This window comes from Molossus molossus, unplaced genomic scaffold (assembly GCF_014108415.1).
Source record: "Molossus molossus isolate mMolMol1 unplaced genomic scaffold, mMolMol1.p scaffold_m16_p_3, whole genome shotgun sequence".
NCBI lineage: Eukaryota > Metazoa > Chordata > Mammalia > Chiroptera > Molossidae > Molossus > Molossus molossus.
The window spans coordinates 73,015,036-73,029,156 of record NW_023425366.1 but is presented as its reverse complement, the minus strand read 5'-3'; the positions used below and the strand labels follow the sequence as shown (position 1 = coordinate 73,029,156).

General features: G+C 35.4%; 1 protein-coding gene across 6 annotated transcripts in view; it reads right to left on the bottom strand.

Annotated features, from left to right (window-relative positions):
* Positions 1-14,121, bottom strand: part of PAM (peptidylglycine alpha-amidating monooxygenase) — a 164,496-nt gene that overhangs the window by 54,421 nt on the left and 95,954 nt on the right. For all 6 annotated transcript variants that reach the window (XM_036279562.1, XM_036279563.1, XM_036279564.1 and 3 more), the window contains exons 9-13: positions 12,422-12,502; positions 12,071-12,147; positions 11,635-11,738; positions 3,924-4,108; positions 2,779-2,841 (exon numbers count right to left, since the gene is read on the bottom strand). In XM_036279562.1, coding sequence (XP_036135455.1) covers positions 2,779-2,841; positions 3,924-4,108; positions 11,635-11,738; positions 12,071-12,147; positions 12,422-12,502 — 510 coding nt within the window. The remainder of the gene's footprint in view (positions 1-2,778; positions 2,842-3,923; positions 4,109-11,634; positions 11,739-12,070; positions 12,148-12,421; positions 12,503-14,121) is intronic.

Below are 14,121 nucleotides of genomic sequence, written 5' to 3'. Positions count from 1 at the left end.
TGGCCGGTTTGGCTCAGCGGTTAGATCGTCGGCCTGCGGTCCAGAGAGACTAGGGTTCGGTTCCCGCTAAGGGTATGTACCTTGGTTGCAGTTTGTCCCTGGCCCTGGTTGGTCGTGCGTGTGGCAGCCACTCGATGTGTCCCTTTCAAGTCGATATTTCTCTCTCTCTCTCTCTCTCTTCCTCTCTCTCCCTCCCACTCTATCTGAACAAAAAATGAAAAAATGTCCTTGGGTGAGGATTGAAAAAAAAGGGCACTGATGGGTATAGTGCTTGCCTTTGAGGACATGTCCTCTGATGTCTTGGGTCTTTTCCTTCCTGTCCCTCAACTGTTCTTTTTCCAATGGGGTTTTCACATCTTCTATGTGACCAACATAGATGCTGTTTGTTAGCTTGTGGCTAGGACAACTGAAATAATTCAGGGCTTTTATTTACTGGCAATTTAAAATATATAAAAATCAGTACAGTCTGGAAGAGTACTTGGAACATGAATTGTTTCGGCCTGAACACCAAACAAAACAAAAGAAACAAATAAATAAACAGCAAAAGGTTAAGTTTGAGGGCTTACTTTAAAAATCGGCATACGTGGAATAATCTATATGAATAATTAGAGCACTTGTATTAGTTACTTGGCCAATTTAACTCCTGAGACATTTGTGCAAACAAACATCTCCAGGAAGAATAGGGTAGTTTCTCAGTAGTAAGTAGATTTTCCCTGTATATTGCAAGGAGATAGATTGATATTATTAGCAAATTAAATGGACTATGTGTACAAATTCATATTTGGTATATTTTTATATTTCCCTTTAAATTCCAGGCCAGTGGTCCCTAAAGACCAGGAGAATAATGCACAGGCTCCACTAACCATTGAACACTTTTGGTGAGATATTTATTTTCATGAAACCTAGGAGGTGACATTCTGATGGACCCAATAATTTCAACATATGAATACCATAGCCAATTTTCTTCAGTATTAAAATTGAGTCAGAATAACGGTTTCTCACTTCCCAAAGAAAATCACTTCAAAGCATTTCTATTCATAAGTAGAAGAAAACAGTAACGACAGGAAACTCATTTCTTATGTATTCATAGAATTCTTTTCTGGAACTGATAAGGCTTTGGGTATATTTAAACTTCTTAATACTATGTATATGCTATCAAACACAAAAGGGTAAATTAATGAATGGAAAAATATAAGTGTTTTAAAGGAGTTGGTTTGCAGCCATATATGATACTCCCTAAATCTTATTATTTGGAAAGAACAGATTAAATCTAACAATTAATGTTCCTCTAGCAAACCTCTGTGTGTCTAATCTTTCAGAGGGTTCAATGGTCCTCTTGATCAACTCCACTAACTTCAGAAAGAAAACAAGTCTGGCCTCAATTTCCACAGGTACTTACTATTTTACAAAATGTATCTACTAAATGGTAGTCTCATTCCAAACTGTACCATGTATGTTGGTATTTGAAAATGTATTCTAAGATGACTCAAATTATTTCAAAAGCGTACATTTCAAACATGTGCAATGCCAAAATAATTCATTTTAAGTCTGATTAAATTTCAGTACAATTATAGAAAATACTGTTAATCCTACTTTATTTGGGCTGTAATTACTGATTTCCTTATATACACAGGGCTGGTAGTTTAGCTATTTAAAATTATACTCAGTAGTTTAGTATAATAATTTAGTATAAACTATTTACTATAAAATCATCTCCCTTTTTATTTAACATAAAAATAGAAACAACTTTATGCTAGGTTGTATTTTTTTAAGGCTACTTGTTAGAATGAGATGTTATGAAATATATTCTACATAATTTAAAAACATTATATTACAGTTTATCCTATACCCCTTTCAAAGTGCTATTTTTTTCCTTTTAAAAGTCTGGATTCTTTAATTTTGCAAATATTAGTGTGGTAGTGATAGTTTTGATTTAATAGAATACATTTTGAAGAATTCCAATAGTGACTTACAAAATCCAAAGAGTCAGAGATTTCTAAATGTTGTCTATTTCCTGTACACTTTATGTTGCCAGTGGAAGTGCATTTGCATTAACATTAAACTAATGTTTTAAAATACATCAGATCTGGGCCAAAAACAACTTGATAACATTCTCCAGCACCTAACATAAAGTACTGTCTTCCAAACATCCGGCAATAAACCAAGACTCAGGAGAGCAATTGTTCAGTGCCAGAGCATGCGGTTTTTGACATACGAGCACCAAGTATCACCACTTCAAATAGACAGAATACAGGAAGAGTGATGCTCTCTTAACTCAGCAGATGGCAACTTAACACAAACTACAAGTGCATAAAATGAGAATCCCTCCTACCTTACCGAAGAATGACTTAAGAGAATCAAGATGTGGGCTTAATTCTTAAGTTCTTTCTTCTTGAACCTCAAATATAGTTTATGAACACACCATACTAAATATGTAGGAATTTAAATGGTAAAAGTCATTAGATTTCAAAAGTAGACCACTAATTGTTTCTAATAATTATATCTGCACTATATATACAAGTTACAATATTAAAAAAACTAAAACAAAAACAGAAAAGTCTAATGGGACTAAATTACACTAATGAATTTCACTTGCATTGCGACCAGTAAGTGCAACAATTGACCATTTCCTCATGAATTATGCATAGCATAAAAACAGCAATATATAGTGTTGGAGGCTGATAAAGACCTATAATATCTCAGTAACTTTAAAATGCAGTTGCTTGTCAGAATAACAAATATTTTTATAGACCTAGTTAAAGAAATAAGCATACATACCCTGTTCTAACACTTCTTCTTTTGGCTGCTGGAGGAGAGAAGTCTTATCTTTGTTCTCAGTTTCTGTAAAGGATTAAAGAAGCTGATTTGTAGTATATATTACATGCTCTAAATAGTTTATTGGAAATATGCCCTCAACATAAAAATATTATTCAGGGTCTTGTGTTTCATTAAAACAATAGTATTAAGAATTTATATGGGAGAAGTGCTCTAATTCACACACACACACACACACACACACACACACACACACACACACACCCCTATAGGTAGCCACAAATTACCAGACTTCTGACTTAATAACTAGATGTACTACCCTTTCAGTAATATACACGATACAGAATTTTAAACATGCAATAATAAAACTGCACATATTTATTTTTCTTAATACTCAACTTAGTAATATTTAAGTCTATTTTAATATTTTAAGGCAGTTTCTTTAAATATATTAGGATCTTAATAAATGATCTGATTGCTATATTAACATCTTTCATATTTCCACCAGGAAGAATAAGTGCTCTGGTATTTTAAGACTGATCTTGCAAATCCCAGTCAAGTCTCAGCATACTTCATTCAATAAAACAGGGTGTGGGTTTTACCATTTTAAACTAAAGAAATGACAATCAATATGACCGTTTTGCAACAATTCTGAGAACGAGACTAAAAAAGGCCAAGACTAGTAATGCCTCATAAATCAACAACTGCTCTGTGCTTGACGAGGCCCATTACACATATGATTGAGGGTATGGTTTGAGATGATAACCATTTTCTTTGGCAAACTGCAGCACTCTTTAGAACATGGTGTATGAACTCATAAATTGCAATACGTCATTACTGGTTGTGGGAAGAATGCTATGGGGAAACAAGAAAACATGATTCCCATGAAGAAAAATCTAAATTTATGGAATTGGTCCCCAAACTAATCTCGTGCATCACTAGTTGAGATTTTTCACTTTAACTATTTCAATGGGGGCATACAGGAGGGAAGGTAGGGTGTGAAGAGGTAAGAGGAAATCAGATGACGGAAACATGTGTGATCATTTGACAGAAGGGTGATTTTAAAAATTAATCATCTAGTTAAGTGAGACACATAAGGAAACAGAAAATACAAAAGCATATGTTACTTTGAATTACACCAATCTTACCTTTGTGATGTCCATGCATCATAACCATGTCAGACTTCACAGGAATTGGAATATTGGCCTCCGGTGGTATGTTTCTGAACATATCCAGAGCTACATTCTGTGTACAGGTCATGAAAGAAACTGCATGCTTGGCTTCCATGTAATACATAATGTATAAGTTGCACATTTCATCATTAGATGTGCCACTGCAGGCAGAAAAAATAGACACAACAAATCAGCCAGTCACATAAAACACATTCTAATGCACGAAAAATGCAACCAGTAAATCTGCCAGCAATGGATTCAAAGGTGGAAATGTTGTGCATTTATTTTATGGCTTTCATTAAAACCCATCACAGTTTTCAACACCAAAATCACATTGTCAAAGGCATAGTATCCATCTGTAGTCACTTCACAGATATTTCCAAATACCGCAGATGGACCTGGCATTGAAGTAGCAGTGAGGTAACTGTGCTCCTCTTCTAAGTCCTTTTATTCTTTAGTCTTTCTTTCATTCGCTGAAACTCTTTGCTCATGGAAAAAATCTTAATTATTTACGTAGTAACAGTGAAATTCAGAACACTTTGACAGAAATGTCATATATTATTTACAAGTCTTTAAAAATGACTTTTCCCATTTAACCCTGAGGGTCTGGGAAGTTGTTTTTGCTTATGGCCTCCTTCCTCATTATGGTCAGGTGCATCTCGAATCATATGTTGATACTAAGACATTATAAATGTATCCCTGATATCTGACGTGGCACCTTGGCTTCTACAGCAGAGAAAAAAAGGGGGGCCTTGGATGATACAAAAGGAAATCAGCCCAAATCTCTTCTAAGGGCTCAGACCTGAATGGGTCTGAATGACTCAACGTTAAAAACAGATTTTACAACAGTGGGATGGACATTTCCAAGAAAAAAGTTCCCAAGTAATATAAATAATGTCTAGTAGTTTATAAAATGTTTTTTTTTTCCTTCCCCAATTCACATGGGTTACTATATATTTCTTTCTCTACGCTATTATTAGGAAGGAATTATTTACACCACCATAAAACTTTTATATGCTAAGGTAGGTTGGGCAAAGGAATATTCCATTAACTCGGACAATTTTAACAAGCCTGTCCTAATAAACAAGCTATGAAGTGGACTATTTGCTGTACAGAAATGCGTCAGTGTTGGTTTTCCCAGCAGCGCCAGCAGCGCTCACTTCCTCTCCATAGCAACAGTAGTGACATCAGCAAGGGAAGGAAAAAAATAAAAATCTTTCCCAAAACAAGGATGTGGTTTCTCTCAGCTCTGAAAATGGAGAGCCCCCGAGAGGCCACAGGAATGAGCCCCTGCCCTGGGAAGCTCTGTGCATGCTTTAAAAATAACCTGGCTTTTCACTCTCCGAATCTGACACCTGTAAATGTACTTGTCTCTCCGGTGAAATATAAGCAAATGTTGAAGTGCGATCCCAAACACACACCTGTTCGCCACACATATCTTTAGGTGTCAAAGCATCGTTTCTAAGAATTACATTTTAACAGCCTTGGAGTTGGTCAGAAAAAATTTGTGCTATAAAAAGAAATGGCTGGACGCAGCCAGTGTGGCTCAGTGGCTTGAGCATCGTCCCATGGACTGAGAGGTCCCAGTTCGAGCCCCGGTCAGGGCACATGCCCGGGTTGCGGGCTTAATCCCTAATGGGGGTGTACAGGAGGCAGCCGATCGATGTTTCTCTCTGACATCAATATTTTTATCTCTCTCTCTAAAAAAATCAATGAATATATATTAAAAAAATAAAAAAGGAATGGCTGGTACCAAAGTAATAAATCACAGCCTCCCATCACAGTGTTCTCCCTCCCCTATGCAAAATGAGGAAAATGTACTGGTTAAGGGAGAGAAAGAAGGGAAAAGAAATTTAAGTTGAGGTTCCTGCTTAGAAAACTTGGAATCATCTAACAGAGAAGGAACGCAAAATAATCATATAAGCTTCTCAAATTAACAAAAGAAAAAGTAGATACATTTATATAATAATAAATAGACCTTGCAACTTATCGATGGACAGATCCTTCCATATTTGATCTGTTTGGGAACCCCATGCCCGTGTTTGCTCTGAACATGCGGTTTGGTGATACAGCCTAAGCAACTCACCAATGTAGTTCATTTAAGGTACTGATTCTGATACAAAGTAGAGTTGATCAAGTAATTTAAGAATCTTTGCTCTTCCAAAAATATTTCATGAAAGAGCTGGGAAAAAAAAGTCATATTTTATTTCTTTCCATCTGTAATTAAACTTACAGTCAAGGTAACTCTGAGCTCTTACCTGAGAGAGAAACTATTGTATCCTAGACATGTTAGGATTCAAATCATTTTTAATGTTAGAGTTTGCCTATTTCATTTTACATTCATCTTTCTCTCAAAAAAGAAAATCACCCCCAAACCTGACTTTAGCCAGAGAAAATGCTTTCAGCATTCCTAAGGGAGAATTCTGACACGCCAACCCTTACTTTCCATAGAGAACAACTCTGTGATTCAACTCTGTGAATCCGAATGATTGTTAACATGAGATGTTCACACATCTGCCCTGACTCCATTGACTGGCCCTTTAAACTTTCCTTCACGCTAGTGGGATTCTCTAAATAATGACTGCTGGCATCACCTATATTCCAAAATTACAGTGGTGCATTTCTTTCACCTCTTTGCATAATAAAGTGCTTATAGGATAACTATTTCTTTATACCAGCTCGATTTAAATCTGACAAAGTGTGGTGAGCCTGGAAATAGTAAGCCTTCAATAAATATTTGTTTACCGAAGAAAGAATGAACAATCTATCTTAATAAATACGTACTTAAATGTTAGCCCTGATATATATCATAATGCCAAGTCAGGTCAACTTTGCAAACTCAATTGATATATGGCATTTTTGAAAAATCTATCTATCTATCAATCAATCATCTATCATCTATCTAGAATCTAGTTGATCCATCCATTCATCCATCCAGGTTCTCTGAGGGTTTCTATAAAAACAAATTATTTCATATTATAAAGATGTATAATAGATATTTAAGAAAGTATTAAGTATCCTGAAATGCATCATTTAAAAAACCCAGACATCGCCTGGCTGGTGTGGCTCAGTGGTTGAGCGTTGACCCATGCACCAAGAGGTTGCCTGTTTGATCCCCAGTCAGGGCACATGCTCAAGTTGTGGGTCCAATCCCCAGTGGGGGGCATGCAGGAGGCGGCCAATCAGTGTTCTGCCTCATTGATGCTTCTATCTCTTTCTCACTCTCCATTCCTCTCTCTCTCTAAAAAAAAAAAAAAATCAATAAAAAAAGACACAAAAACCCCAGATACTATTTACATATACCATGACTATGTTTCAGACAGTGATACTCCACTTTGATGATTCCCCCACTCCCAGTCCCTGTCCCTTACACTCAGCAGATCTAAGGCTTAAAAATAAGCAATGATGGGTACTACTAATTATGAAAAGAAATAGAAAAATTTTAAAGAAGTTATTTCACAAAACTTTTGTTTTCTTTCAAATGTATACATTAAGGAGTTATTGAAACTTTATCTTTGTCTATAATACATTTTTAAATGCTGATTAAAGTGCTGTGCTTAGTTATCTATGAATATTCATTAGGCATTCTCATATATATATATATGAAATAACTGGTTCCAAATGGATAATATGACTAACAAAACTGACCAAGTCTCAAGAATTAAAAAATTTTCGTTACTGTTGTTAATCCTCACCTGAATATATTTTTCCATTGATTTTTGGATAGAGTGAAAGGGAGAGAGGGGGAAAGAGAGAGAAACATTAATGTGAGAGAGACACGTTGATTGGTTGCCTCCAGCACCACCCCAACTAGGGCTGGGTATTGAACCTGCAACCCAGGTATGTGCCCTTGACTGGGAATTGAACCTGCAACCCTTTGGTCATTGGACAAACACTCTAACCACTGGGCCAAACTGGCCAGGGCTGATTTTAAATTTTAGCATATAAATTTTTAGGCAAATTAGCTCACATAATTAGCTTAATTTGTTGATAATTAAATTCCTTTTTTGTTTGTTTAAACTTGACTAAACATTCACAATGAATTTAGTGGTCAGGTTAAATATAAAATATGTAATGCAGTCAGGCACAAAATATTGGTTCCTCATAGGTTAATTAATACTGTTGTCAGTTTATACATTGGTATAACTTTGTCTAAGATATACTACTTATACTTACTATTTAAAAAAATATATATCTGGATTAAAAATGTTACCATTAAGTACATTTATTAATGTCTTATCTTAAGCCTGCCCATTTTAAAAAATTTATCTTTATTGTTGAATGTATTACAAATGACCCTCCTTTTCTCCCCGTGACACCCTCCTCCCTGCTCCCACCCCACCCCCACCCCCACCACCCTGCTTTCCCCACACTGCTGTCTGTGTCCTTTGGTTATGCATATATGCATATCAGTTCTTTGGTTTATCTTTTCCTAACCTCCCACCCCCTTCCCTCTGAAGTTTGTCAGTCTGTTCCATACTTCCACGTCTCTGGGTCTATTTTATTCATCACCTTATTTTGTTCATTATATTTCACAAATAAGTGAGATCATGTGATACTTGTGTTTCTCTGATTGGCTTATTTCACTTAGCATAATACTCTCCAAGTCCCTCCATGTCATCTCAAAGGCTATGAGATCTTTCTTTAAGCTGCATAGTATTCCACTGTGTATATGTACCACAGTTTTTTATCCACTCTACTGATGGACACTTGGGCTGTTTCCAAATCTCAGCTATTGTAAATAGTACTGGTATGAACAAAGGGGTACATGTATTCTTCCTGATTGGTGTTTCAGGCTTCTTGGAATATATTCCTAGAAGTGGGACCACAGGGTCAAATGGCAATTCCATTCTTAATTTTTTGAGGTAACACCACAGTGTTTTCCATAGTGGCTGCACCAGTCTGCATTCCCACCAGCAGTGTACTAGAGTCCCCTTTTCTCCACACCCTCGCCAGCACTTGTTTGATGATTTGTTGATGGCGGCCATTCTGGCAGGTGTGAGATGACACCTCATAGTCATTTTAATTTGCATCTCTCTGATGATTAGAGATGTTGAGCATTTTTTTTTTTTATATGTCTCTTGGCCATTTGTATGTCCTCTTTGGAGAAGTGTCTATTCAGGTCCTCTGCCCATTTTTAAATTGGATTGTCTTCCTTTTGTTGAGTTGTATGAATACTTTGTATATTTTAGAAATTAACCCTTATCCAATATATCATTGACAAATATGTTCTCCCATACAGTGAGTAAACCTATTTTTTAATGGTTGTATTTTGAGATAAATTACTTGAATAGGAAAATCAGTCCCTATTTTTTAAAGTTAACCATGATTGTTCTAACTAAGCAACATTTTCAGCAGTCCTAACATTTCTAGTGGAATACAGAGATTAGCTTGGATTGGGTGGAAGAATCACTCGACTGAAAGTCTTCCTGGTAGGCTACTGATGAAACAATTTTCCTGTAAAACCTTGTTTCCAGATGGCTGCAGAATAAGGTTGAAAACTTGAAGCTGACAGTTCACCCGGTGCATGGAGAGGGCATCTACTGACTCCCCATATCACCTTTGGATACATGTAATTTGTACCTACGTTGGCTTCATGTTCGGGGCTCTAACACACGGGTGGGAAGGAAACACATGGGTGGGAAGAAAAAAGAGGGAAAGGAGATTTATAGAGTATCGTTGAACTTAATAGACATCATAAAATACTAGTTGTCTCTTTCTACTGGTTACATTCTCACTGTGATTCTACAGTACCCTATGGAAGTGGTATCCATCACTTTACAAAACAGAGATACACTGCTGCTATTACCTTTCCAACACTAAAAAGCATATTAAACGCTATAGGAACATTAGGCATTATTATGAGAATTTTATTGATATTTACATTTATTCAAACTTGTCTTACTAGTTTATTATTCCACTGGAAGAAAATTGCTTCTCTAATATAAATTAAATATTCAGACTATGGACTTCATAACTTGATCTCCTGTAATTTCTTTGTTTCATTTATGTTATAAAATGGCATTTCCGTTAGCCCACATGAAATTTGAGAAAAGACAGATTAGTATAGTCATTGTAGGGTAGTATTTTAAAGCAAAATGCACAGTTAAAAAAAAGACAGAATTGTTCTGAACTCATGAAACTGGGAGAGGCCTCCAGAGATCACGTTGGCTTTCCATCCTGGTACTATCACAAGTCATGAATTTCTTGGTTGATACTGCCTCACAGAAGATATTCAAAGGATTGAATCTGACCAAAATTACAAGATCCCCTCCACACCACCAAACTGTAAAGGAATATCTAAGTAAAACATTTTCTTTATTCCACACTTAAACTTGTAGACTAACACATGGAATAGAATGTGTTGAACGGGTTATTTTTACTACTTAATGTACCTATTACAAAGATTAATAAAATAACCAGCAGCATTTAAGTAAAGTTCCTGGGCCTCTACATTAACATAAATCAGAGTACAACTGATCAATACCCTCTGAATCATATTACTTCATGTATTTAAAGACTGTTAGGACCTGAATTGTCAGACTCCCCAAATCTAATTATGTCTACTTTGTCAACCCTTTTCTTACCAGTACCATTTCATGTAATTCAATAATTGTATTGCTTTCCTCAAGTCTCTTTCCAAAATTTATCAAATATCGAAAAGCAAAGTTGTTGGATGCTCCCTGTTTAATATAAATAAATAATTTAACATTTTTGTTTTATCTTTAGCCCTAAAATTGGTGCTTATTAATACAAAAACCCCTTTAAAGTAACTTAAAAAGTCTAGTGCACCCTCTCAGGTGTCTTTATTTTGCCTGTATCAGTGCCTTTTCCTTTTCCCCCGAGCAGCCCTCAGTGCTGTCATCATCAAGAATCAGCTTCAGTGCAGCTAATGCATATTTTCAGATGCCTACTTTCTTCAACTTCTCATTGATCAAAGATAAATGATTTAAAAGCCCAGCTTCCAGGTGGCATCAGTAAATATTTTATAACTTAGTTTAACATGGAAAGGAGGCTCCATGGTTTTTTCCTAACAAAAAATATGGTAAGGGGCTTTATCCTTCTTTTTAAATTTGGGCAAATTTTTTTTGAAAGAGTTCGTAGTGCTTTGAAAATTTTACTTAGTGTTACAAAAATATACTTATTTCAAGGAGGCTCAATATTTGGAAAATTATTTAAAAGCCTGGCATTCTCTTTTGTAAAGTGTCGAATATTATTATTCTCATTTGGTAGACTAAACTGAAAAACACTGAATATATAGAAGTTTTGACAGGAGAACAAAATCATGGTTCTGAGTAATTAATGTGCAACACCTATTGCAGAAATCAGATATTTGCCTAGGTTTGAACACAGGGCAAAGGGATACTTGAGGAGAAAAAACATCATAATCATTATATTTTTCTTCATTAAGATGAGTAATATAAACTCTTGTGTTGACCATAATATGGAGAGGCATAATACTGAAGGTCGTGAATAAGCAGGAAAAAAAGAAGCATAAAAGATAAGCCCATGTTCTAGAGTTTAACAAAATCCATCATTTCTAAAATGATAAAATGCTATATAGTTTGTTCTAATTGTTCATGACAGGAAAAAAATAATGTAATTCATTCACAAAGATAACTGTCACCTATAATCATGCTTTGTCCCAACAAAAGTTTTTCAAATAGTGAAAATTACAGACTCATACCCAATATGTGTGGCTTCTGTCCTTCCTTCACCAGTGAATACACATCTTGCTGCCAATATGTCACCAAAACTAACATCTATTGGATGTTCCACTGGGTAGAAAGCCTGCCAAGAAGGCAAACACGAAGATTCATTAAAATTTCCAATAAAGTGCAGGACCACTTGCTTTAATAACATGAGGCTTGGAGTGCCCTGGGTAGAAAGTATGAAGACACCCCCCCCCCCCCCACACCATGACCACCACCACCATGTTTAGAAGTATTAAGAGAAATTATAAGAAAACCACCCAATTGGAAGTAGTAAAAAATCACAGCAAAGTTAGATTTAGAGATCTTTACATTCTAGAGAAATTCACAAGTGTTCTACAAGAGCTTTTCAAATTATTATCTGCTGCTTAATATTGTTTTTCTCTCAAAATTAAACTAGATTCTACACACCTGTGGCAGTTGGGGGCTCTGGCGTCCAATCAGTGTCCATTGTCCATTTCTTACTCTGTATCCACTTACTACCTTACCTGAAATAAACACAAATTATAAGCATATAATAAGGTATTATAAAAATAAAATCATCATTTGCTTTCCTATCTCAAAATAAAACATGAATATTTTCAGAACCTGAAAAGCTAGATGTTTTAAAAACAAAATGATGAAAATTATACAGAATTTCAAAGCACTGAGCAAAATCCTTTCACTGAAACAAATTTAATGTCAATTTGCATTTTATATTTTTAGCATTAGAAATCACAATGGTAAATATTTATAATTTAACATGTAGTTTAAAGTTCTTACCTAAATGATGAGTGTGAACTCTGTAGGCAAAGACATGCATTGGATAGTTATTATAATGACATGAAATGTCAGAATTCACCACTGTTAGAAATAAAAACACAGAAAAAAGTCACTATTCAACTGAAAAACAACATTATCCTTGTCTAAAAGTATACACAGGGTATGCACAAGGTGCGAGGCGGGGGTTTACTTGGGTGTCACACACTCACACCTGCAGCAGACATTAAGCACTTATTTATGTGCCAGCCACTTTACCAAGAGGAGTTAAAAATCCCTTTGTCCTCATGTTTTATATCATTCATAAACAAAATGACTAGGGCCAAATCAAAATATCCTATCAGTGAAAATATCACCTTTATCTGTTACCTTTATCATGATATTTGAAAGCTTAAACTTTATTTATTTATTTATTCATTCATTTATTTTTTATCCTCACCCAAGGACATTTTTGCATTTATCTTCAGATAGAGCAGGAGGGAGAGAGGGAGAAAGAGAGAGAAAGAAACATCGATGTGAAAGGGATACATCAAGTGGTTGCCACCCACACGACCGCAACTGGGGCCGGGGGAAAAACTGCAACCGAGGTACGTGCCCTTAGCAGGAACCAAACCTGGGACTCTCTGGTCCACGGGCCGATGCTCCAACCACTGAACCAAACCCACCAGGGCTGTTTCTTTTTTTCTTTTTTTAAATTTATTTTATTATTATTATTATTTTTTATCCTCACTGTAGGATATGTTATTTTAGAGAGAGAGAGAGGAGAAGAGGGAGGGAGAGAGAGAGAGAAAGAGAGAGAGAGAGAGAGAGAGAGAGAGAAACATCATTTGAGAGAAAAACATCCATCAGTTATCCCCTGTATGTGCCCTGAATGGGAATCGAACCTGTAAACTACGTATGTGTCCTGACCTGAAATATGACACTTCAACCAACAGAGCAACTGAAACAGGTGTTTTTTTTTTATTTTTAAAACAAGAATTTTTGAAAAATTTATTGCAAACACCTAAGATAACTAGATTCACAGATCCTATCAAGAAGGTACCATTTCAAATACGTTTCATTTCTTAGCTTTAACACATAGTAACTAATCAATAAATGCCTTTTATATTAAGTAAGTGAACAGTCACAATGGGACCATACTTGTCATTGACTTTAAAAGATTCCCAGTAAAAACAAATAAAAATATTTAATAAAGCACTTTCATTAGAAGATTAGTCACAATGATAAATAATATTTTACTTATTCCAGGAGCTTTTTGTAAGTTTAGGAGAATCAGTTATTATTATCCCCATTTTGGGGATAATGGGCAAATAAACCCAATATATCTTTATTCAAGAACTTTGCTAGCTTCTTGATTTTTGAACCTAATATTCATTCTCTGCAGTAGTTTATGCCACAGTGTGCTATCCAGTTTGTTTTTTGGCATCTAAAGAATAGGTGACTGATTTCTAAAATACTCAGTATTTGTTCTTTAATTTATATAACCCACTACCTACCCATGGGCCTCAGTTTTGAGCATCTCAATAAAATAATGGAAAATAATAAACTACTGGCTTGGAATAACGTAAAAATTTATTTTAAACCCAAGGATAATAAATAATTGGTTTATATCTCAAGGACTCAAAAATATTGGTATTTCAAAAGTTTATAGAAATGTTACACTAAATCCATTCCTATAGATCAGGTAATGAGGTAATGGTAAA